The sequence below is a fragment of the Terrapene carolina genome, unplaced genomic scaffold (assembly GCF_002925995.2).
Source record: "Terrapene carolina triunguis isolate 2854851 unplaced genomic scaffold, T_m_triunguis-2.0 Scaffold58, whole genome shotgun sequence".
Lineage (NCBI taxonomy): Eukaryota > Metazoa > Chordata > Testudines > Emydidae > Terrapene > Terrapene triunguis.
In genome coordinates this window covers 72,776,855-72,803,759 of record NW_020664409.1, presented here as the reverse complement: position 1 = coordinate 72,803,759, position 26,905 = coordinate 72,776,855, and the positions used below count along the sequence as shown (strand labels likewise).

At 42.4% G+C, this 26,905-nt stretch overlaps 1 protein-coding gene across 4 annotated transcripts; it reads right to left on the bottom strand.

Moving 5' to 3' along the window:
* Positions 1-297: 297 nt before the first annotated feature.
* Positions 298-12,143, bottom strand: PDP1 (pyruvate dehyrogenase phosphatase catalytic subunit 1). Of its 4 annotated transcripts, none has more exons than XM_024201940.2 (2): positions 12,065-12,143; positions 298-5,379 (listed from the first exon to the last, which is right to left on the bottom strand). In XM_024201940.2, exon 2 carries the CDS (start codon positions 5,333-5,335, stop codon positions 3,731-3,733), a length of 1,605 nt encoding a protein of 534 aa, XP_024057708.2. In that variant the 5' UTR covers positions 5,336-5,379; positions 12,065-12,143; the 3' UTR covers positions 298-3,730. The 4 variants fall into 4 exon arrangements, with proteins under 4 accessions (XP_024057708.2, XP_024057715.2, XP_024057701.2 ...); XM_024201947.2 differs by lacking the exon at positions 12,065-12,143 and adding an exon at positions 11,782-11,933; XM_024201933.2 differs by lacking the exon at positions 12,065-12,143 and adding an exon at positions 11,255-11,521.
* Positions 12,144-26,905: the final 14,762 nt, after the last annotated feature.

The window sequence follows — 26,905 nt, the reverse complement described above, 5'->3', positions numbered from 1 at the left end:
CACACAGAGCCCTCTCAACCCACACCTGAATCCTCCAAACTTGCAGCCTGCCTTGCTGATCCTACCCACCCACACCTGGTGCACCTGGCACAGAGGGGCAGGCCTGGTCCTTGCGCTGTGTCAGGGTTGGGTACAGCCTCACCGCTGAGTCCGTGTCCCAGGGGGAGAGGGGAGCTGCACAATGAACTTACACCTGTATGCAGCCAGTGGACTGTGCTCCCCATGGCCATGCTAGAGCCTCCACATTTATTTGACAAATAAAATTTGCAAAATTTTAAAATATTGTGCGTAGAATTTTTATTTTTTTGTGCAGAATTTTTTATTTTTTGGTACAGAATGCCCTCAGGAGTACTCCCATCCTCCTCTTCTACATTCTAAATCCCACCACCAAAAAAAATACTTGGGAGTGCCACAGTACTGACTTATACCATCGCATCACATATTTGTGCATATTAGACATATTCATTTCCTTTTTTCAGATTGAGTATGGTCCATTGCAGGTCATATTCATAATAGAAAAGGTGCAGGCCCCAAGTTTAATAGAGAACAGTTTGAGCTTGACAGTTGGTGTTACCCTCCCCTTTCTTCTTGCCTGGTCATAACCAGGCTCACCCCTCAACAATCCATGAAGATTAATAGGAAGATCAATACAGGATATACACAGTAATAATAATATGTATGGGAGAGACACAAGCTTCACGGTAGCTAGGATCAGAATTAAAGACAGCAGTATAGTCCAGGAGCCAAGGCCCAATGCTGGGAGTTGAGACCTGCATTCTCAAACTGGCTCTAACTTGGTGTATTACCCTAGCAAAGAAGTCGCATCACTCCTATTTTCCTACTCAACCTTTTGTCTGCCTTGTCAATTTAGAATAAGATTTTCAGAGCAGGGACTGTCTCACTAGACAGTGTTGTACAAAGCCTAACAGAATGTAGCTTCAATTCTGGCAGTACTGTAATGTGTTAGAACTCTCTCCCATAGACAGGCTTTTAGGGGAAGAAAGGCAAAATAATGTTCCTTGTGTGCTGCAGAACAAAGTGTTACCTTAAACAAAGTGATGTCTGTATAACTGATCTTTTTATTGAAGTCTATTAGAAGATGGTTGTAGATTATGTCATATGGCGTTCAATAAGTACAGTTATACTACCTCAGTTCACTGCATACATTTTGAGTAAATCTCCAGCCCATACATAAATACTGGTTCATTTGATCCTGTATATGTGTATCTTTTGTATGAAAAAGATTTTTATAAGTGACTACTGTACACAGAGGATCAGTGTTAGGTTTAACAAGTTAGGACTTGTACCAAACCCATATTGAGAGCCACACATTAAACATTTCAATATATGTATTATGTTTAACAGTAGAAAAGTGTAATGAAGTCTAAATAATGTAACAGCTTAAATACATTTCGTAAGGGAATGAAAGACAGCATAATGGAGGACAAAAGAGCATACTGACCTATCTAACGACATTTAGTCATTAATATGCAACATACAAAGCCAATGATGACTAACAACCAACACTTGTTTGGGACGTTATAGGTTGTTCTCTCCCCCCCCAAAGGTCCAGTTTGTCATTCACATTCCAGACAACATCCTCAATTTGGGGTGGGGCAGGGTGAGGGAGGAAATGAAGCAAGCTCTGCTGTAAAGATCAAGTTTCTTCTACCCACAGAGGGAAGACCAACATATTTTGTTAAGGCTGCAGGCAGTTAAGGCTGCACAGCATTTGTATGATGAAAACAGTGTGTACTATAAAGTTCAGTGGTTGTGGTAGGCTTACTTGGTAGTATTAATGTTTATTGGAAAACTCAAGTAGCTTAATGACCAACCAAGACAGGAAACTATATTTTTACAGCATATATAATATTAATTTGGCTCAGAAGATTCCTTAAGTAAGTTAGTTATAACGGAGAACTCCAAAAGGGAGTTAAACACCTTCCTGACTTTTTTAATAATTATAATGCAACATAGAAGATACTGAACATAGTGACCTATAACTGCTCCAGGGCCTCTAGAAACAAGATCACAACTATTTACTAGGAGAATACATGTGATCAAGAAAGTTTCTACAATAAAAGCCAGAATAAGTTTTTGAATTAAAGGAATACCACTAAGTGTATAAAGGGCCACTGATGCTATTTGAGTTGAGAAAGCCCTCAGTTTCATGTTATGCTTATTTAGATATAAAAAATTAAAGAGGGACTGAAAACTTGATAGGATGGCCTCTATGCCTACTTTAGAGTCATGTGTTCAGTAGTTACAGTTGTATAAACTTTAGTCTGAAATACCATGTCATCTCCTTTTAACTTTGCAATTCAGTCATTACAATACAGAGAAACATTTAAGAGACTTTCTTCTATCATGAAATTGTGGATGCAAGAGAACATGCATTCGCTGATTGAGTTCTTTCAAAGGATTTACAGTAATTGATGTTGTAATGCCAAGAAAGCAACTATCGTTATGCATACAACATGCAGGCCAGTTAGTCTTCTCTATTAGTATACCTATTTACAAGCTATTTTAATCTTTATGACGTTTTCAATTTACCAACCTATATAAAACATGAGTGAATTTCCCCTGATGTTGATATTTAAGTAATCCAGTACATGTGACCCAGCTGAAACTACCACAACAGAAGAAGTTAACATTAGTGCTTATTTACTGAGCCACCAAATAGCTAACAGTGATTTTCTAGTCTCTTCAGAAGTTCATATTAGAATTCATCATGTGATTAGAGGAGATTTTTGGTACCAGACAGTAGTATTGCCTGACAAGGATGTGACCTTTTCAACAGGCATCACAGTTCTGACTGAAAATACTTCCATGTTTTGCAAAAGGCAGAGTTATGGTTTCATACTGCAAGATGAAGTCTTCCATAAGGGAATTTTCTTATGCAGTTGATTTTTCAGTGATGGCAGAAAGATATTATTGCCCTTAAAGTTGTGCAAAAAAATCCCCCCCAAAAGCAGAAGACTGTCAACATGAGGGAATTTAAGACTGCATTTGTTTAAGTTACTATGAGATCCCAATATGCTTACCCTAGTTATCTTAAGTTCTGGTTGATTATGGCTTAAAGAGTTGCATTTGAAAGTTAAAAATACATATATATTTGCCTAGAATGTTAAGTGAAGAATGTCTAAGCAAAATTGGGAAAAAACTCAAGGATAGAGTTTATCAAGTTAGTTTCCTATTACTTAAAGCATCTTCCTTTCCCTAGGGAGAAAAAAAAAATTAAGGTCAAAACACCACACATACATGCAGAATAACCATATCTACTTTGCAGACAAAAATTCATTCTTATCAATTCTGATATTCAGCAAGATTCCTATCTTTATCTAGTAAGATAGCCATATAGATATTTACAAGCAGATTTTGTTTCATGACTAGTCAAAATAATGTGATGATTAATAGAGTTATCTATCCCTCTCTCTCTCACCTATCCCTACCAAACCTCAAAATATTGTTCTAGCAGCATTCATTGATTCAATAGTGCAAACTTGTTTCAAGTCCCTCTTTCCATGTTGTGCCATCTTCTTGGAAGACTTAGTTCAATAGCACTTTCCACAGTCAATAAAACTTTGGGCAATGGAGGGAGAAATGTACTTGCACACATTTTAATTCCAATGAGCAGACACTCTGGTTTGCTCACCAAGTATATTTTCGTCTTCTGATCAGACTAGTCATTGTTATGACAACTTTGGTAAATTGTACATCCATTTAAAATTCAGAATTCCTCATTTTGACATGCACCTACAATATGAGAGTTGAACTGCACCACAATAATTGTAATGTCATCTCTGTACATCCTAGCCAACTCTTCTGGAAGACTAAGCATCTTGGACAGCCGTTCATGATCGACAGTGCCAAACTCATTATTTCCCACTGCATGACGTATCAGATGAGTTGCTGCATTCTGATCTTCAAATGCCGAGGAGATTCTGGCTCTCCTTTCTGTTAGGAGACCGTGCATCTGTCCCAGAGTTACCTTATAACCACCAACAGCTATTGGCTGTTGGTGATGAACTCCAGTGAGATACTCTCCTACAATTCTAACCACGTCCTGCCTATGCATGGTCTCCCACAGGCCATCTGTAGCCAACACCAGGAATTTATCCTGAGGCCTTAATTTGTGATGTATGACCTCTGGCTCAGCTGTGAGATATGGAGGAGTGTGATAGTTAGGAGGGATAAACTTGGTATACTCATTGTCATTCAACTGATCTGGGCCCGATTCTATAACTCTCTTCTGAAGTTCAATGCTCCATTTGAATTTCACATCACCAAAAGCTCTGAAAGGCATCAATAAGCCTAACAGCCTATCTTGTTTTACAACACTTTTCTCTTCAGACTTTGGGTGCTCCAGTTTTACTCGTTCTATTTCACTTTCATTTTGTGCATTATGATCGTAGGACAGAGTGACTGCAGACCAAGATCCATCTTCTTCTTGAACACCAAGCATTGCCCTGCTGTCACCAGTATTAGCAATATGCAAATCAACACCATCTACATGAGCCACGCAGGCGGTTGCTCCTGAAAAAGCCACTCGCAGTACCAAGTAATTGAGAAAAGAGTTTGGATCTCCCACTTGAGCTTCTAATGAAATATCATTATCAAGCCTCTTGAAAGCATTAATTAAAGCCTCTTTTACATCCGTAGTCTCTCCAGTGTTGAGGTCTATGAGCTCCTGCCAGTAAGTTCTTAAACTGTTGAAATACAGTTTGGAAGCTTCCTTACTAAAATAATCATTGGGATGCTTGTGCCACTGTAAGATGGGCAACAGGGCATGGCCACTCTCCACTGCATTTTCTATTTCAAGTAGAGTCTCATGAGGTAACAAAGAGACAGCAATGTAGTAGAAGAGTCTTTCGCTGACAGCCTGAGCACAAGCACAGCCTGCGTGGCCATCAAATACACCTAGAAGCATTCCTCTTGTTTGTAAGCATGTCGCCGCACTCCTCCTGTCTTCTATTGGAGCATTAGCAGGCAACTGGTTGCTATCAAAGCCAAGAATAGAACTTATGTTTTTGCCATCAAATTCTGGGACTTTAAAGCTGTATTCATTTGCTTTCAGAATGCTGTTGACCTGTGGAGGAGTGAGGTAAAATCTCTGTGGTGTGGAAACATAGCTCCTTGCATGGATAAACTGATTAAAATTCTCTTTTGGACAGAGCGTTGCAAGTTTCTTCTGAGGTGCACATCTCAAATGATTGTGAGACAAATGAGGTGACAAACAACAAAGATGTTTGTGATGGCAGTAGCACACTGTATTGTATATCCTGCCAATCTCGCAGTTACGAATCAATGGAAACAGTTGAGTTGGTGCTGGCATGGCATCAGAGAATAATGGCAGTCTGGAGCTTCTGACAGGAATTGCTGAAAGACAAGAGGGAAAAACACAACATACCACTAGGTTTAGTGAAGCAGTTAGCATTAACATAGATAGATTTGTATCATAGAAAGCTTAGCTATAGAACAAAATAAGTTAGCGTTTCAAGACAGTGAGGAAAATAGTAAAGTTGATGAAATTGTACACCATTATACACCCACACCCAGAGTCCTTTTAGGTAGGGTTACCATCCGTCCGGGTTTCCCCGGACATGTCCGGGTTTTTCAGCCTTAAATGGCCATCCGGGGGGGATTTCTAATTAAGTAGAAATGTCTGGGATTTCCCCTCCTGCGGAGTGCGGCACGGCTGATTGGACGCCTGGCCTGATGGAAAGCCGCTCGCAGCCACTAGGGCCTCTAGCAGCCAGAGTCCCTCCCCTTCCCCCTCCCCCTCCTCCCCCACAGAGCAGCCGGCAGTGTTAGAATCCACGTGGAGCTCACAGCTCTCCGTCTGCCGGGTGAGCGGGGGAGGGGAGCAGGCGGGGGTGTGTGTGTAGAGGCTGCAGGGGCAGGGCAGGCGGGGGGAGCAGAGGCTGCGGGGGGGGGGGGCGGGGGGGGGTGGGGTGGGTTGGGAATGTTTGAATATGGTAACCCTATTTTAGGGAAGGGGAAGAAGGAAAGGCAGTGTAAAAAAATGCTTGCAGAAGTGTATCATCTTGTTCAGGAGCAATGTGAAGTATACTGTACCTAAATATTTGATTTAGATATTTTGGTCTTCGGTACCAGACACAAGGTAGGAAGTTAAATGAGTACCATCCTTGTATGATTAGGCGGGTTGCTAAAATAAATTCACAAAGAAATTGGAGGCTAGTAAGCCACTCCTTGGAAGTCTGCTTTCATTTCCCAGTCTCACCTCCTGGGCCACCAGGAGCCAGAAGATGCTGTGGAGGGAGCAAAACTAATCCCAAGCTAGAAGTGGTGAGGTGAGAAGAGTGCCTCAATGCTGGCAGATACAAGGAGCTCTGAAATTCTTCAAACTGAGGGCACATCTACTCTGCCCTGCAATTCGGACTAAGGGGGGCACAAATAGCAGTGCACACCAAAGTGCTGCGCTTTAACTCACCCATGTGGATGCTGCAGGTGCAAACTGAGTCTATGAGTCCCAAGTGCACACTAAGTAGTTCTCTTTGAAGTTTCTACACAAATATCATTAAGTCTCGAGAGCATTAATTAAAGCCTCTTCTACATCAGAAGCCTCTCCAGTGTTGAGGCTCCTGCCAGTAAATTCTTAAACTGTTTAGATTAGTTTGGAAGCTTCCTTACTAAAATAATTATTGGACTTTCAAGGGAATATTAGTGCAAATGTGAGACCTTTAGGTTTATGCCCACAATGTCCACCTGGGAGAGTTACAGAGCAACACGTGGGTGCACACTGTGGGGAGTACAGTAACTCCTCACTTAAAGTCATCCCGGTTAACATTGTTTCGTTGTTACGTTGCTGATCAATTAGGGAACATGCTCGTTTAAAGTTGTGCAATGCTCTAACGTCATTTGGCAGCTGCCTGCTTTGTCCACTGCTTGCAGGAAGAGCAGCCCAATGGAGCTAGCTGGTGGGGGCTTGGAACCAGGGTGGACCGGCAGCCTCCCACTCCCCTAAGTTCCCTGTGCAGCAGCTGCCCAGCAGGCTAGCAATTGCAACTGTCCCTCCCCCCACTGCCATGTGCTGCTCCTGCCCTCTGCCTTGGAGCTGCTCCCCGAGACTCCTGCTTGCTGTGCGGGGTGGGAGGAAGAGGGGGATAATGTCAGGGTGTCCCTCTCCCCCCTGCTCCTGCACCCCACTTACCCCATCTTCCATAGAGTGGGGGGACACACGACAGGGCTCGGGAGGGAGGGAACTTGCTGGCAGCAGCTATGTCTCAGCAAGCTGATCTAATTAACAAGACAGTGTACTTAAAGGGGAAATGCGCATCTCTCGCTCACTGTGTGTGTCTCTGTCTGCGATGCTGTCTCCCCTCCCTCCATTCCTGCTGCCTTCTAGAGTGTGAGAATTAACCCTTGAGGGCTCAGCCAATTGCTAGTTCATCATTTTGCAGTAAGGCATTCCCTGGGAAATATCCCACCCTCTGACTCCTCCACCAAGCTTCACAATCATCATCACTGTGTACCAGTATTAAATTGTTTAAAACTTATAGTGTGTGTGTGTGTATATATATATATATATATATATATATATATAAATATAGTCTTGTATGGTGAAAAAAATTCCCTGGAACCTAACCCCCTCATTTACATTAATTCTTATGGGGAAATTGGATTTGCTTAACATTGTTTCGCTTAAAGTTGCATTTTTCAGGAACATAACTACAACGTTAAGTGAGGAGTTACTGTATAGACATAGTCCCCTGTCTACATTAGGCCTTCTAGAGGGGCCTACACAGAGTTATCTGCACTGACAGTTCTATTAACTTTAGGAATGCCCCCTTAAATTGAGAGTTTGAAAACCAAAGATTATAGCATAAATGAGCCAAGAGATTCATACCTGTAGATTAGGTCTTATAATAATGGCCTTCTGCCTTGTAGAAACAACTTGAGAGCATCTACATTTTCAATTAATAGAAACTATAGTTTGTTCCAATGTCTTATTCTCAGGGGAAAAATGTCCAGAATAAGATGTTAGTGTTCTTTATTTAAAAAAAAAAAAATTATTCTCATTACAAAACTAGTCTCTCACTTATAAACTAAAAAGGGATTTTTTTTTTGTAGTTAAGGCTTTTATTTGCAAGCTTTGTGCAAGGGGACAGGATGACAGATTTCAAATCCCCACCCCGAGATTAAAAAGTGGCTTCTTGCTAGAAAGATTCAAGACAGGAGCTCTACTACAAAGGAATCAAGCAAAAGTATTCTACATAGCAACTGAATAGATTACTCAAGAACATCTCCCCTAAAAAGAAGCTAGGTTGAAGAGGCACTGACCACCACCACATCCCTCCAGATAATGGTCCCTGCTAAAGTCATACAATTAAAAACCAGTACATAAGTAATGTTACTAATCAGAATTGTGTGATGCAACTAACTTCAACAGTATTAAAGAATGCATTTGCCCCGCTATAAGGTAGTCACATAATGAACCAAGTATTTGTTAATAAACTGACAAATACCAATGCCAATATAACATTTGGTGATTACAATTCAACCAGCTCTATTACTTCTCAGTTTCATTCTACTTTTTCTTTTTTCTATAAGATCATGGTATCCCTTTTCTTCATGTGTCATCAGCACATTTCCTCTTCCTTCTCTCCCTCCACACTCTCCTCTCCTCCCATTTTCCCCTCAAAAAGTTCCCCTCTGTATGTCTGTGTATTTTTAAATGAAACAAACACACTTCTTTTTAGCTTCAGTCTCTCCCACCCATCCCGCTCCCAGCCACATAGCTCAGAAGTTTTACCAGAGACCTAATACACTGAAGACTATACCCCTAAGTAACAATAGGCTGCCACCCCAATCCTAAGTGAACATGCAGCAGAGCAGCCAGGGCTCTCTCCAACCACAGACTACTTTGAAAGGGCAGGGTGCTAAAATTCTTTCCAGCATGCTGTCCCCAGACTCAGCTCAAGGGCTCTGTCATTTAGGTCAGCCTCCAGCTAATAGCCATCTGATAAATTTGAAGCAGCCCTCCCACGCAGGCTTTAGAAGGGATAATATTCCCTGTCATTTTCTCGGCTCTTGCCATAAGGTAAGTGGGTGTGAAGGTCTCCACTACTCTACCCCTCCTTCACCTTTCTGTATACAGCTATAGTGGTGGTGGTCTCTGCTACTCTACTCCTTTTCTAATTCTGTTTTTGGATCTTCATCCACAGTGAATAGCTTTAGTGTCTGCCTCAGTGAAAACTGACTCAAATGTTGTCTGTTTCCATTGCACCTTATGGGGCTCCTAAAACCAGCTGTGAAAACTCATTAAACTGGTTAGTTTTCACTTCTGCTGTTGTCCACAGCTTTCCCCAGCTTCAGCAGACGTACTGAAACACACCTGTCTGTAGACTTAATAAACAAAGCACTGCACTGGTTTACACACAATTCATATCTGGACCATAATAAGGTCTAGGTTGCTTGATTTATTTATTTTTAAAATTAGAGTGAAAGCTTATAACTTGTCAACGTTGATGGCATTCACCCAAGAAAGCTTCCAACTTGACCTGGGCAAGTAGGTTGGAAAGGACAGGCTTGAACACACACACACACAAAGCATTCCAGTATCACTTCGCTAGCTAACTCTAATAGTCCCTTCTATTACAGAAGCATGCAGAAAGTTCTATATACATATTACTTTTGAGTGTCATGTTCACGTAGCATCTTTTTTAGCAAGACAAAAAAGTCTCAATAGGTTCTTTAGGTATACTTATGGTCAGAAAAGCGGATATTGGGTGTTCTATATTTTTTCTTCATCAGATGTTTATTGCATCAAAATTTTATGATTGCTAATTTCAAAGTCAAGTTGTGTTCAGCTTCACAAGTCACCCTACCCTAGCAATTTTGTAGAAAGAACTCTGCTAACTTTTTGTTGTTTGATCCATGATGAAGCAAAAATACAAATAATGTTTTGCAGCTGTATTGGCTCTGCAGTGCCACCAGAGGTTAAGTTAGTGAAAACCTTATCTGTATCAGTTAAAAAAAACCCCACACCCATCAACAACATAGGGAAAACATACAGAGAGAGGACATGATGTTAAAAGAGAAAAGCATTGAGAAGGCAGGCTCACGTTTTTCATTTTTGTTTTTGTAACTGCAAACATACTTAAGCTTTTCCTTGCCCTGTATGCTTTACAGCAGATCACATCCTATACTGACATGTGCATAAGCAGCCTATTTTGAATGCTAGTTTTAATAAATCCTGGCTCATTATGCTAACAGTTAAGTGAAGTGCTGAATTCACTGACAAGGTACAGAATTACTACAAGCCTGCTCAGTTACCCCTATAAACACTGATACAAAGTATGGCCTCAGACCACAACTAGACAGGATACTTTCATGGTGGTCCACACAAAGTATTTTAAGAACCAAGTAGTGAAAATTTGGTACAAGACAAAGAAACAGGAAGAACTCAAAGGCAAAATTAGTTGGAAATATTACTAGTCAGCTTGTCAAGTGATTAGAGCCAAGCCTGCCTTAAAAGAGCCCCCAGGGAATGGCCTGGAAATAACACTTTTCAGACCATAAATGCTTTATAAACATTGTGTTTATAGCTATGCAGATCCTGGATTTTTTTTATAGTGCTTATCACTATAGTAATGTACTATTTAGGTATGAATATATAATTTTATAACATTTTTAAGGCCCTGGAACATTTGTTTTAGTCAATATATTAAAAGTCACCATATTTTGGTGCTACACAAAAAAATTTGGTTCCTCCCTAAAAAGTACTAATGATTAATTAATTGCATCAGAAATCCCCATATCTTACAATATGAAACCTACCCCATGCCAGTTTCAAAAGCCAGACAGAGCTGTTCAGGAAAACGAACCGATCAGTCTAGTCTATTGAGAATGGATGTTGGGGAGAGATGAACCATTAGGCAGGAGTTTTAGCTGGTCAGGTGTCAGCCCCCATTAAGAGCCAGCTAGCCCTTCTCTCTGCAGACAGTGGTTCTCAAACTTTTGTACTGGTGACCCCTTTCACATAGCAAGCCTCTGTGTGCAACCCCCCCTTTTAAATTACAAACACTTCTTTACATACTTAACACCATTATAAATGCTGGAGGCAAAGTGGGGTTTGGGGTGGAGGCTGACAGCTCCCGACCCCCCCATGTAATAACCTGGTGACCTCCTGAGGGGTCCCAACCCCCAATTTGAGAACCACTATCCCTTCTTTAGCTCCCACCCGACCCCAGTCCCAGCTACTCAGCAAGGATGAGTGCAAGATACATACCGATCCGCCTGGGCCCAGGACACACACACATTCTCCTGTCACAACAAGAAGCCGCCAACATCCACAAAGCAGCAGGAGCAGCCCAGGGAAAGCAAGGCAGAGAGGTTACCAAGGCGAGCGCGGAGAAAGAGGAGCAGCAGCCGCTCTCCAACATTGAAGGGAGACAGGCGAGACACACACAGGCGGTTTGTGCCGCCAGCGAGCAGCCTTAGCAGCAGCAGCCGCCGCACATCCTTGAGGATGGAGCGCGAATAACCCGACAGCGGCCCCCGCACCACAGCCCCCGCGCACATCAGCCTCCCCCGCCGCACCGGGAGGCAGCGCGCGTCGCCCCGCCACCCACCACCCAGCGCGACGGCACCAGTCCCCGTCACACACACCCCGCCCCCGCCCGGCTCCGGACGAGCGGCACAGCGGGGTGACGCAGCCCCACAGCAGGGCACAGCGGCTCTGTGGACGTGCCTCCCCGGCCAGGGCACTCGCGCAGCCCGCCGCACGCCCCGACCCCGGGCTGTGTGGACACGCACCTGGCCAGCTCTGGGGACGCGCTCCCGGCCACAGCCGGGGAGACCCTTCCCGCCCTGCCTGCGCGCCCAGGAGCGGGAGGGGAGGATGGCGCGGAGCTGCCAGACCGGCGCGCCCCGCTCCCGGCTCCTCCGCGCAGCCAAACGGCAGCGACCGAAGAACGCCCCGCAGGCGGGGGTGATGACGCGCCGCGGATTATAACCCCCTGCCGCTAGGGCCGGGCCGCCCATTGGCTGTGGGGGGAAGGGGCCACATGACGCAGGAGGTCCGGAGGCCTGGACTCACCGGCGGTGCCGCGAAGCGGTCCCAGCGCAGCGGCCCGTCCCCTCCGAGCTCCCGGGGGTGACCCGGCCAGAGCGGGCGGGGCCGGCGCGAAGGGGGAGGGACGTCCACAGCTCTGCCCCTTTGAGGCGGGACGCCCGCCGCGCGAGAGCCAGGCCCCTCCCCCTTAGCCGCCGCCTCACGGGAGATGGGGTTGCCTCGCCTCTGCCGCCCTAGCGCGGGCCCCCGCCCGACCTCTCGGCAAGGGCAGCTGCTGGGCCGGGCGAGCCGTAGCGCCCTGACTCGCTGCCTGCGGGGAAACCTCCCTTCCCCCGGCCCCTTTTCCTCGCACGCCCGCCGGAGTCCCGCACCGCTGCTAAACCGGGCTGGGCGCAGCCCTGCAGCAACGTGCCTTCCCGGGGCACAGGTGCAGAGAGCCCGAGCCTCTCCCGCTGGGACCCTCAGAGCCTGCCCGCTCTCCTTCCTCAGCTTGGGGCAAACACAGCCTTGCCGCCCCCTGCTTTCAGCCGGGGGGAAGGGGGTTCTTGCAGTCCTCCCCCAGCCTAGCCATTTTCGTCTGGCCATTTACTGTACTATCGATTTGGCTGAAAAACTGAGCTACTCGTAAAGCAGCATTTAACATCTGCCCTTCCGTGGCCCCTATTGTACTGGCCTATTTTTAAATACCACCCTGCTGAAAATCATCAGAAGGTACCTCCTGGGCTGGGCAGCAGACTGGAAAACTAGAGCTTATTGCAAATTAGAGAAAACTCCTCTTCCTTGAATTTGCACTTCTGGTTTATGGACTGGCCTCAGACTCAGACTTACTGCTGTACTCTCCTTACATGTGTCTAAACCACTGTGCTCTTCCACAAGCTGCTAACCCACTCGCAATAGTCAGATAAAGTGCAGAAGCATGGGAGTGTTGTGTTTTTTCCATCTTCAAAGATCTTATGTATAAGGAGAGAAAGGGAGAAACACCCTTTCCATCAACTTTCTCCCTCTTTGTACAACATTCCAATTTAATCAAATCTATTCGGAATTCATTTTTGAGTTTACAGAATTAGAGATGGCATCTTCTTTTAACAACAGACGTGTAAAATTAGGATGGGCAGACATTAGGAGGATCGCTTCTGGGATTTCTACCAGCCACAAAAATGGGTGATGTGAATAAGACTGAAAAGTTAAAGCTGAGGAAATGTCTGGCAGTGTCTATTTGCTTGCTAGTGTAAAAGTGTCCACTTGAAAAATCTCGGGAAACAAAATTATCTCCTCAACCCTGGAAGCTGCTCCTCTTGATGTGATTGAGGAACAGAGGGGAAGGTATGGGGAACTTTACTCGAAGCATTACCGTTACTGCAGCTGTTCTTTGAGGGGAAAGCAGGAGTACTGTTTGTGAATTATAAATTAATTTTAAAATTACAAAACAGTTTTCCTGTGGTGTTCACAAAATACTTTTTTAATAGGAAAAAAGTATTAGTGCTCACCTTAACCAGACTATTGGAGCCTGCACTATAAAGCTTGGATATTCTGTCTTTTTACGTAGCTTATTTTTGTTTTGTCCTCAGTCAGGACCAGAGACTTTTAAGTACTTAACATGAGCAAAGCTTTTGTTGACTTGCTTACCTCTATACACATACGTGGTCTTTTCACTGTCTCCACCCATTCCTATCTTTAGGCTGGCAGAATGCCCACTCACAAGTTTAAACCTTTGCTCTGGCATACTCTGGATGCATTTAAATAACTAGACTGTGCAACGTTGGAAGTAACATTCTTTTTGCAAATGAAGCGCTTCTATGATAAAATTAAAACATTGGCACTACCTGCATTTTTATCCTTCCTTGTATCTGTTAATATATTAACATTTGTGCAGTGAAAGCAGTAAAAGAAATGACAGGTTGTATTACTTAAGTCCCTTTGAGATGTCAGAATGTATGTACTTGGAAACTACTGCTCACTAACACTTTGTATGAAGGTCAAATAGTAGAATATAATGGAAAAATCCTTAAAAATACTGCAATCATCCAAAACATTACAGTTTAAAATAGCAATATTGTGGTGCGCTAGGTGATTGTGGCATAGCATCTATGTAGGAACTTATGCCATGTCCATCACTGTGGTATTATTGGATTGTATGGTTTTTAAAGCACATTTACTGATCAACAGGATGACCTTTAAGGTGAAGATTATTATAGAAAACATATATGCATAACCTAGCAGTGTCTGATAAACACCTCTGTACATGAAGGATTTCATCAAAGAGCATAGAAGATTAATCATTTATATTATTTCTTTGTAGCACATAGATAAAAGTAGATTAGCAAAGTGTGCTATGACTATGAGGGATCAGAACTGATAAGTAGTATACAGGCAGGCGCAATCAAGACATTAATTTCCCCCCATCAATGTGTGGAAAGATGAGAGATTGGAGTCAGACTGCATCTGAGTGTACTTGATTGATGATGATAACTACATTCTTTATGGGCATGCAGAAATGGGTTAGTATAAAATCACCACTGATCTCATGCTATACATGGATGGAAGCATGAATTTTGGTCATGTAATGCCCAGCGGGCATTAGTTACTGAATAGTTTATTGCTGTTAGGGCAACTCAGACAGCCAGTATCTGATGAATCCTTTGAGATACAAGAAGCATCCAAAAATCATGGCTAGTAGTCACCGAGCAACATTGCAGCAGCAATGGTCCAGTTGTCATTCTAAAATGTTCAAGGTAGGAGCCACCATCATGTTAGAGGTAGAAATGGGCCAAAATAAGTGTTACTGTATTTGAGTATGTTCCTAAATCTCCAAGTCCATTCCACTACAAATAGGAATATGAGAGGGGCAGTCTTGCCCAGTTCACAGTGGCAAGGTAGTTTGCTTCCGGCTGTAAAATTGGCCCACCAGCACAGAAGAGGTTAAAGAGAGCTTTTGGGCCCAGCAAGCCCCTGCCTGTTATAGCAGCAGCAAATGCCAGGCCTGGAGGGGAGAGAAAAGATGGGAGCCTGGCTCAGTTTGTGGCTGACTTGTGAAGAGGCAGGAACTAGCTGCTTCCCTACCTGAGGGAAGGCTCACTAGCCTGCCAGCAGAGGCAGCCACTAGCCAAAAGAGAAAGAGACCTAGAAGCACCCGGCCTAAGGGGAACCTGGATGACCGAAGCGTGGAGACCTTGTGAGGGTAATGACCCCATCAAATTTATGGCTGCCCCACCCAGAGGAACCTGGAACCACAGCAGGATGCTGCCTAGGGTGCACAAGGGGGCACTACTAGAGACAAGCCAGGAACTTGAACTATAGGGGCCATGCTGCAAACTGAAGGGGCAACAGTAGGAAGTAGCACAGGGCAGTGAACATAGACTTCCTGCTTGGAGCTCCCCAACTCAGGAGTTGATTTACAAAGGCCCTGAGCTGGGGCCCAGTGGAGTAGGAGGGCCTGGGTTTCCCTACCCCTTGCCTTAAAAACTGAAGCACCTTGAGCACAGAAGTAGGTGGCAGGAAGTCAAACACTCCAACCACTAGGCCAACTGGCCCTTCAAGCCCTCTATTACAGAGGTACATAATCATCAGCCCTCTCTAGCCATATGGTAGTTGAAGTCTGGTGGTGCCATTTGGGCTCCTCAAAAACTGAAGGACGTGATGCTGAGAGGTCCTGGCTCAAATTTCTTTGCCATTCTCCCTCCTCTTTTGTAAGTAATGTACAGAAGCAGGGGCAACCTGCCAGTTGAATGACTTGTGTCAATGTCATACAGGAGATCTGACTAGTTAATCATAGTCATCTTGAACTCTCTGAATTAGCTGAACTGTTATTAATTAATTGTCAGTTTGGGGAATGTGGCGCTCTTGCAGCCTTGGACTTAGTCAAAGGGAAAATAACAATTAGCTGGGAGTACAGAGTGAGATTCTCTTCCTGACAACTGTACTTCAAATTTGAGGGTTATAGTCCTTGAGAAGCGATTTGAAATGGGTTCTTGTCTCCACCTCTGAAGAAAATGATACTCCATAGTCTGCTCAGGAAAGACCAAGTACAAAATAAGAGATCATTATATTTAGCACTTTTATTCTTCAAATCACTTACAACCATTAATTCTCTTTTTCATAATGCCCTGTGAAGTAGCAAGATCGATATTATCTAAAGCTGATCATGAAATTGTTGATGAATTATTATTTTTCAGCAAATGCCACTTCCCAAGAAAAGTTTCGAGTTTGATGAAGGTTTTTCAGGTCCAGAATGGAATTTCTGGTCAAACTTAGAGAGGGAGAGAATGCCACCCCCAAATAGCCAAAAGATCAGTAGTTAGGGAACTCACCTGGTATGTGGGAGACCCAGGTGAAAGGTCCTGCTGTGGTCAGTTCAGAGCTAGGACTTTAACTTGGGTCTCTTGCATCCTAAGTGAGTGCCTAACCACCTGCCTTCAGCCTCTTGTTCTCTTTTAATCTCTCATATTGAAGCTGTTCCACTGTGTATAAATAATTAAATATACATTGGGCCAGAGAGAGACCGGCTCTAGAGCACTGACTCAGGCAGAACAGGGACTTGAATATCAGTCCCCTACATGTCAGTTGATTGCCCTGCCACCTGCACTATTGGCTGTTTTGGGACAGGAGCTTGCTTACTCATTTTATCATGAAAAGTTTCAAAGTCTCATTTTCACTCTGCATCAGAGCAAACAAACTTTTAAACCTCAGCTTTTTTGTGCATGAACAGAATTCATGTTTTCTGGCCAGCCAGAAATGGGTGGGGAAATTAAGTCACTCCACCGCTCTCCCTCATTCAAGGCCAAGGTGGAAACTAGCATGAGAGCTGTCAGAGAAGTGACGAGTCTCTGGCTCCCACTGTTGTGCTCAAACTACATATCTCGCTGAGAGCAAGATAGTAAGTGTCCAGATAGCAGTGCAGGTAAAGTGTGATGTAGACTGGAAAAGTTTGATAGTTAAGCTAGCAAGAGATAGAAAAGGATTTGGCCATCACAATCTAATATAAATTCTACAAACAATAGATAATCTGTGGACTTCAAATTCATGCTAGTTTATTGGCTTGCCACGAATTGAGTTTCTCTATCTGAATGGAATGTTAGATTTTCCCCTCTCCTGTATTCCGGCTGACCAAAACATTTTGTTCTCTTTGAGGAATGCTCATTTTTGTAGGAAGCGTGCCAAAGATAAAGATATGTTGTTCTATGATTGGTTAGCATTTGATGTCACTTACTACTGGGGATGCAAGTTCCCAACACTTCTTATTACTTAAGACATGGAGCATCTAGCTGTTTCTCTGGATGAATGGTTTATCATCCAAGTATACTGAAATACATCAGTTCCTTTCAATTGTGTCTGCAGTCAACCGTGGATTGATTCTGCAATGCAGAATTATAGGCAGCAATGCATTATTACAGCAGTCAGAGTGTTTCAGTATTCAACCCTGAAGCCTCTGACACAGATTTCCAGAAGAACTTTAGTGTAGCTCATCAACACACGTTTTCAGTCAGGTGTTTGTAATAAACTTCTGGTTTAAATATTCACATAATTTTACTGAAAGTAAGTTTGGGAACTGGGTGATACTTCAACTGATTTTGCATCCCCTGCCTACTTAATATTGTTGCAATATCCATCTTTGCATAGTATAAGAGGCACAATGCTTAAAAAAATGCCAACTTGCTCCTATGGCTTCCATGCCAAAAAGCAGAACAATCTACTATAAAATCTGTCTCAAAGTTCTGCGCACAAACCAAACTTTTCTACTTAGCAGGCTGTCATACCAACTGACAACCCAAAAATGGTCTTATGCAGAGGATCCATAAAATATTTTGTGGGGAGTGGGAGTGGATGTGTGTGTGTGGACTGAGGAAATATGGGAGAACAGGACAAAGCCAAATACCTTGGCTACTATCCTGGAAAAAACAATGCATAACGATGCAGTAGCACCTCTATATAGCATATTAATTAATATATGCAACCGTACAACTAGGGTTGAGAGTCTTGCCCAGATAATTTTCCTGGTTTTGGATGGGGAGGAGGGCTCTTTGGCTGCTGCATTTTTTTTTTTAAAGTTGACAGATATATCGTATCTGTGGGCAGAGTTTGTCCCATTGCCTTTTATATGATATAATCTTTCAAAAAAAGTAACTAAATTTGCAACTACTACTAGCTACTAGCCAGGGGAGGGATTTGTTTGCATTTTTCCTAAGGAAGATTAATATTATGCTTAGTAATAGACAAAATATGTTGTGTTTATCTAATCCTCCTAAGACTATGAAAAACATCCAATATTTAATCATTGTGACAGAGGCCTCATAATGGTTCGCTACTTTGTCAGCAGCTCATCTGGCCTCACATACTCACTGCACCTAACACTCTTGTTATAATCTGTATCTAAAAGGTATCATGTAAGAGATAACTGGAAAATTAATAATTCATCGATCATTAGTATTCTTGTATGATGTATGTATGGGGTATGTACAAAGAGTTATGGATAGGTGCTAGACTTATAGTTTAGAATGTGTTTGGCAAGCAATTCATAAACCCACTCTGCCCTAGACAATGGAATGTATTTGCTTGGCTGACTAGCTCGGTTGTCAGGCAGAGACAATGAAGGCATATTTACATAAAATGTAAACAAAGCAATCAACCATGTGAGTGGGAGAGAGAGCCTCAACTATAAAGATGGGGTCTGAACCTCAAATGAGAAATAATTGAATTGATTGTATACAATATTACTGTATTATAACAGTGTATCATGCAAAGTCTTTTATGAAACTAATGACACTAATGGTGATTAACAGCATTGTAAAATGTATGTATTAACACTATATGAGGAATTATGGATACTTGCTGAAATTATATTTCAAAGTCTGTGACCAAACAAAGGGAGAAACAGGTTCTCTCCCAGACAATATAAATTAAGTATTATGGAATCAATGGAAGCCCTATTCACATATGAATCAGCATTGAGATGGGAAATCCACAGGAAGGGAAGAACAGCATGAGGTCACTCTGCCTCTTGAATCTGAGTCAATGAACTCAGAGATATGAGGGGACACAATTATTTTGGTTATCTTTCACCTAGTAAGATGAGGGAAACCAGCATCTTGTACTGTGCTTGTACTGACAAAGTCAGCCCTGGCTGGAAAGAAGAAAGATTGTTCAAGGTAGATTTCTTACCAAAGACTATAACTTGTTAAGTTAGTTCTTAGACATTAGAAAGCATATTTTATTTTTATTTGCTTGTATTTTTACTTTTATTTGCATTTTTGTCTTTATCCCTTGTACTTAAACTCCCTCTTTTTGATTAAATAGACTTGTTTTACTTTTCATCTAAACCCAACCCAGTGCTGTATTTGAATTTAAGCAATTGTTAATTCCAGTTGAAGTAATAAGCTGTGCGTTGGTCTCTTGTAACTTTAGCGCCCTTGTGGCCTAGATGGAGTCTGCTCTGCAGGTAGCTCTGGCCAAGAAAAGGCGAACACAGGAACGCAGCAGTCAGGACTGGCTCTAGGCACCAGCAAAGCAAGCACAATTCCAGGGGCGGCATTCTGGCCATTCTTTTTTTTTTTTGCTTGGACGGCATTCCGGCCACCCATTTAAAAAAAATTTTTTTTTTGCTTGGGCAGTTGCACTCTCGGAGCTTGGGGCGGCAAAAAACCTAGAGCCGGCCCTGGCAGCAGTGAAAGTGCCTTTCACTCCAGGGGCACCTGTTCCAAATTCCCCAGAGTGAACATACATACACACACACTGGAAGAATACAATGAATATAGGAAAGGAAAATATTTATTTAGGGGGGAAAGATAGGGAGAGCCATAAAACAGGATTGCATTCAACATAAGGCCCCACAGGCCCAATAAAGGAGGGTTTCAGGACAGGTGGTGACACAACCCAGCAGAACCCCAAAACGTCACTATCATTATCTTGTTATTTTAAAAATTGGATGGCTCAAGGGATTGGTAATTGGACGTAATCTTTCATTTCTACTCCAGATCATTGTAATCAAGAGTTGTTACCATATGGAAAGCTGTTTGGTGGCCTGTGTGGAGTGGTTTGTTGGTATTAGTTTAGTTCCCTGTGGACAAATATACATATTACAGAAACCACAATCGTAAATGGTACCACTATGGACTTGCAGCAAGGGCAATCTAAGGAATGAGGGCCAGAACGTGCCTGGCTCTTATATCAGTCCACAAGGGGAAGAGATGAAGAAGCTACCCCAAAGTGGGAAAGGAAGAGGTGGCCATGACCCCTCATCCTTGCATTGACCCAGAGAGCAGGATCAGTGCAGCTCAGTAGACTACTCTGTACTTAATGAAAAGGGATAGCAGTGGATGTCCTCTTGCCCCCATGCACTGGGGAGTTCAAGAAAGAATTCTTCTCCTCCAAAATGTGTGTGGCTGCAATCTAGAGCTCTTTCTAAATGGGACAACTAAGGCCTAAATGAGCATGGAGACCGAAATATCCTCGCTGCTAGAACTGGTGCTCCCAGTCAGGCTAGAGGCACATTGGCGGGCAGTATGAGGAGGCTCACATTACTGCTGCACTTTGATTTGTTCTGTAAATAAACAAAGGATTTCAGCATTCAGGGGCTGAGCACTTTCAACTTCCATTGAGTTGAATATTAGGTGAGGGCATCCAGCACCTTGCGGGACTAGGACTCTGGGACTCACCAGTAAAATGCTATCTGAGCCTTTTCTAATAGTATGATTTTGCAGTTCTTACTGAAATTACCAATACAGTTTAACTTGGCAAAGCCTTCCAGTTCACTTTGACCAGCTTCCTGATTTATGCAGCCAAAACCCCTTCTCTTTCCTGCTTCAAAACAATTCAAAAAAGCCGTATGTTCAGTGAAGCATTATGGTCAGACACCCACTCTGTTTTCTATTGTATTGTACTGCATTATACCTGCTCATGCCTTTAGTCTGTTAGCTGCTAGAGCTAAGGACTTTATTATTCATATGGTACATTTAAGATGGTATATAGTTGATAATTTTGAATCCCATCAGAGTAATGATAGAAATGTGTTTGGCTAGCACTCTAACTTGCTGACATTAGCATGAACAAAAACTTTGTTTAAAAAGGGATTAAGGTTAAATGTGACGTCCCACCATTGCAAACTCTACAAAGCAAGTAAATAACTTATGGGGCACCTCTTAACTACACCCTAATGCCAAACAGCCTGCTTCCACTAACAGTAACAGACTCCACACTGTCACACAGAACTTTCGGTTTTCAGCTGATAAAGAAATAGCCACATTAATTTCTTTCACAGTATAATGCAAAATCTTAATTAAAAACTTAACACTATCAAATATCCAGGATTGACATATGGGCAATAGTTAAGTGTGCTGTGCATTATGTATTTGTGGAGGAAGCTTGAGGGTGGGAGTAGGTGGACTAGAATACACAATATTTAGCCAGCGTTCAGCCAGTGCAGTTGCCTCTATGGAACCAAGCAGCAGAGACGATAAGCCACCAGTACTGGGGAAGCAATTGGTACCACCTCTTAGCTAAGTACTGTCCAGTGCTTTTTTCTTAGCATGGAGGTCTGAGTTGAAGATGCTTATGGAGATAGAGGATAGCCCAGAATTTCAGATTTGGAGCCAGGCTTGGATTCTGAACCACTACCTCAGAATTCAAAGTTCTTAGGAGCTGAGGTTTTAGTTAAGGTCCCATCCGCACTTATAACAATGGAGATTAGAATATTTACCAGACAAAAGTGGTCTGTCACCCACTCCTATTTATTTCAGTGGGAGTAGACAGATAGTTGTAGACTCAAGATTTCTGACTGCTATGGAAATAACACTAGACAAAACCTAAAAGGATTTTTATAGGAGTTCCCAATTTAAAACGACACACAACAGCCCTGCACCCCCACCCTTTTCTTTTTTTAGAAATTTCTTTGATATTAAGGACTTGATGAGTTAGCTATAATGTTTTCCTTCTTGGTTAATAAGTAGATCTATTATCTTATGTAAACCCCTTTCACATAAATATTTACTCTGTGCTTTAGACTTTGTCTATTTAGTTTATATGAATATTTAAAAAAAAATCAAATGAAAGTTAGTTGTTGTGCCCCTTGCCCCTAACTTCTGCTTACTTGTCTGGCTGACTGTCCTTGTAGTGCGCTGGAATTATTCAGACTGCAGATTCATCTCTGGAACATGCTTTTGTACCATTGTCGAGTTCTTTTTGAATTGACTGTATGTTATATAATCAGTGTTTTATTTTCCTTTTGCTTTTGATCATTTTGAGGTGCGCTGACTTCTTAAATTTTGGCAGTCTTTAGCGCTTATGCGAGGCTCTTTTTTGCACTGTTGTAGAAGTTGGTGAGCTGCAAAGGTCATGGGAATGAGTTATTTAAAAACTGACACATGCTGGGTGCCAGCCAGTATAATATAGATAGAAGCTCGAGGGGGCATTTTATGGTTTAAATTTCAGCTTTGGCTATCACAGACTAATCAGACTTTGTCAGTACAGTTTGTTAACAAACTGCACTAACATAGAGCAGTAAGTATTCCTATTTCTCTTACATGCATTTACATGGATATAACATTAACGGTACTTTAAAATACCAAATATATTAACAAGCACCACCATCATAGCCACATTTTAAATAATCGTTCATCTTTGATATTTACTGGAGTTAATCACTTCAACCTTTGTTTTTCCTTTTTATCTTTCAAAGGCAAATGCTAGATTAATTTCTTAATCTACAGTTTATCAAAACACCTGTCCTAAGCACTGTGTTCCATCAAACCAACAACAGTGGGCCACATCTATCCCTCAATATCTCACCAGAGCTCCCACAGTGAGTCTCACCCAATGATATTAACATCATTCAAACGAGAAATATGAAAATGGATAAACTTGGAGGTGCTAAATGAACTTTTCCTCATCCTCTATGGTGAATATATTTAGACCGATACTGAACTATCTGGAAATAATTTAGTTTGCAAAATCCAACATCTGCCACTTTGCTGGTAAGCTTTATCTCCAGTTTCATGTAGCAAAATGTTAGTAATCTTCATGTGATTGCATCTACCCTTAGCATAAATAAGATAACAAGGGTGCTTGCATCTGGGAATATGAATAAAAATAATTTAATCAAATCCATTGAGAATTTATAAAGAACAAACCCAATGATTTTCCTTTCCTTTTCCATTGTAATTAAATACATTCACAGATTTAAGATATGTGATTAAAATATTGCATGTATGTTACATATCAAAATGATAGAGACACCTTACATAGAATCCAAATGGTAATACATGGGATACATATGCAGAGTAGTACTTGAACATATTATTAACTAAAACTGTCTGCCTGCACTGGCAACGTACTTTTTCTTAAGATACAGAAGCTTAAGGAAAAGAAATGAAAAGAAAGCAGTAAAGAGAAAGTGTCTGCCTCATACTCCAGTACAGCAGTTTCCCTCTCACCTTACTAGAGGTCAAGCAACTGGAACACAACATGTACTGCAGACAGATCAGTCCTGGCACGCATACAACACAGCTGTGTATCTAATGCTGTATGCCAGCTACAAGCTTGTATTTTCTAGATTGTTGTTAGATCGTTGAGGACATCAGGATAACTATAGTCATTTCAGGGAAGGACAAACATGCCCAAAGGATGCAATTATAATAATCCATGCTCCTTGAAGCTTTAACTTGCACATATGCTGAGGCACAGTAAGCGTAGAAGCTTGTTGCACTATAGCGATATGAAAACAGGTGTGATGTGATGTGAAACGATAGCAGTGATCGGATGCAGTGATGTGAAACCAGACAATTCTCAAAGCTATCAGCACACATTACGCACTTTCAAACAAAAAGGGGTTTCTTGCCATTCGTTTTTCTTATGGATTTAAATGAAAAGCAAATGAATCCCTTGAATAACTAGAATTGTGTTTCTTCTCATTAACTTTTTATTTGAAGCCCATTGTCTTTTTGGAGTTAGTGTAGCGAACTGGAAGTGCTGCTTGGATCAGAAAGCCTTGCTCATCCAGGGCCAAATCCTGGCTCCCTGTGCAAAGCAGATACATAGGACCTATGTAAGTGTAGGCAGAAAAAGAGTCTTTTCTCCACCCCAACCTGATAGCAGGAGTGGAGCAGCAGCTCAGCCATTTATGGCTGTTACTACATCCCATGGGCTGCAGTAAAGTCCAGTATCCTTCAACTACATGTGGTTTTGGCTAGTAAATCTACAGTCATCCTCCCTGACCCACTTCCAAACTCTCTGTGCTGTGGTGAAGCAATGCTCCAATGCACATACACAGGGCACAGTCCCCCTGCCTAGACTGTGCCTGAAGGGACAAGACTTTCTCATAAAGCTTTTATCTGTAATATTTACTACAGGCAAGGCTATCTGAACCTTCCACTAAAGCCATCTACATCAACCAAAAGGGGAAAGAGTTTACAAATACTTTAATTACAAGCATTTTTTCTCTCCCCTCTTTTTCTTTATCCTCCCTCAGCTACTAATGTCCAGGTAGTAAAGACATTCTCACCAGTAGAGACAACCCTACCAAAACCAAAAAATTGCATAACAAAACCATGCCTGATTAATTTATAAATACTTTCTCCCCCATTCCATTTTAATAGGGTTCTCTCAGCTTAAGTTATGTTTTGAGGCTTTTCTAGCGACACCACACAGGGGATGTGGCCTTATCTTAAAGTCAGACACAAACCGAAATGCCTGCCTGAAGAGCCAGGGATTTGTGAGATCCCATGTTATAGACCAGCTGGCAGAACAAATTGACCTAGAAGCAGATAGTACACAAGTAGTTAAACCCGGGGCTCACACAGTAGTTGACAGGTATTTTATTGCTCATTATGATCCCCAAAGTGTCACAGGCTGCTCATAACAAAATAGCAAAAGAACACTTTATTAGCCCTAGCCTCTGATTTTGTGTACTTGCGTCCATAACAATATTCTTGTCACAAAGGCAGAAAACAAGAATGATACATAAAACAGAGCAGAACGACAGATATGGGAGAGGAAGGTCAGCATGAGCTTTGTTGCATTCTGAAAGAAACGAGCAAGGGAAGTAATCATCTCACCCATCAGACCAAAACGCTCGTACTTTGTCGCTGGGAATCCGAAAGGAAGATTTGGAATCTCAGGATGTTGGGCAGAGTTTAGGATATTACAGCCAGTTGGAGGTGGATTATGATTTATTGGCACCCGGGGCACAAAGAACATTTGGGCCCCCCACGCTCCCCTCGCCATAGGGCCCCGCCCCCAGCCAGAAGCCGAAGCTGGGCCGTGGTAAGAGCCACCCAGAGAGTGCAGGCTGCTGTGGAGAGCTCCGGACCTTCCACCTGCCCTGGGCGGGGGCTCAGGATGCCTGAGAGCAACCCCAGGCCCATGTCCCTGCCCCCCGGGGATGCTCTCAGGCCCTCGCCCAGGATAGGTGGAGGGTCTGGGGCTCCCCACAGCAGCCCACGCTCCCTGTGTGGCTTTTACAATGGTCTGGATCCAGCTTCCACCCAGGCCAGGGGGTGGGGCCTCAGAGGGAAGAGGAGAAGCAGGGGGCAAGGCCACAGTTCTGGTGCCAGTGGGCCCCTCTTCTTGATCGGGGCCCCTAGGTGTGGGCCCCATGGGCCTGTGCATTAATCCTCTACTGCATCCAGTCCTTTAATCAAGCTATTCTTGTACAGAGGAACACTGGGAGTTGCTGACATGAAGGCAACTCCATTGAAGCCAATGGGGGTACATGAGCTACAGTGAGAGCAGATTTTTGGCTCAGTATCACAATCTCATGTTATACACCCACAGAAAATCATAGCATTTTACTCTGTGACTAGTATTTCTTAATTTAATTCCTAATTTCACATTTTAACTCTCCTTTGCCTCTCACTCTGAAATTTTACTTACTTAATATTCTGCCTTTAACTGTCTGACTATGTGTCCTTGCAGTCAACGTGAACAAGGAATGTAATGTTAATGTCAAATGGCTTCTTAAAATATAAAATACACAAAAAGTTCCATTTAAAATAGTTTATAATCTTTGGAACATCTGTAAGGTAACATTATATGCAATTTATTCTTGTCTAGTTAAGGTCAGTAGACTTTTTTATGCAGACTGTTAAATACAGTGAATGGTTACCATAGTTACAGCTGAATCTGAAAATTAACTTTATTATAATTCCAGCCTCTTACTGCAATTCTTCTTGCTCTGGTACAGTTAAAAATACGTATCTATGTAATTAACCCTGATAGTCAAGATTTCTCTCTAGTTCATTTAAAATTGCATTTGGCTAGATAATGGCTTAAAGACATTTTTAGGTCAGAAATGCAAGAAGGTAGCTGCCAACTACTGTGAGCTAGCAGTAGTACAATATATTGCATTCCTGTTTTTCTGGTTTAAATTGGGTAGCTTAATATGTCATAAATACATATATATACATACCATAAAATAAATAGATTAAGTTGCACATTTTCCAGTTTTATTTTAACAAATATGTATTGCCTGTATGTAATTGCATTATATTAGCATTTATTTTCACTAAGAGTCTGATCCAAAGGCCATTGAAGTTAACGGGAGATTCTTTCCACTGATTTCAGTGAGATTTGGATCAGGCCCTAAAATGGAATGTAGCAAGAAATAACAGTGTATGACTTTAAATAATATATACAGCAAACCAAATTCCTATTCCTTTGGATGGAAAAATAACATTCGTATCCTCGTCTCAAAATGACATCTCCATGAGCTTTTCCATAGTTGTGAATAATTGATAATAATCCAGGACCACATCATAATGAAAATAAATTGAGCCACCAGTGATAATGTCATTAACTTCAGGGCTTTTAGTGTATCTGGATCTACCCCTTAATTTCATGGGGAAACAGAAGCCTAATCCATAGCCACATAAGAAATCACAA

Coding starts and splice junctions, on each gene's coding strand:
- PDP1 (XM_024201933.2), bottom strand. CDS start 11,408: ATGTTGGAGAGCGGCTGCTGCTCCTCTTTCTCCGCGCTCGCCTTGGTA. Junction 5,380..11,254: donor TCCTGGGCCCAGGCGGATCG/GTATGTATCTTG, acceptor CTTGTCTTTCAG/CAATTCCTGTCAGAAGCTCC.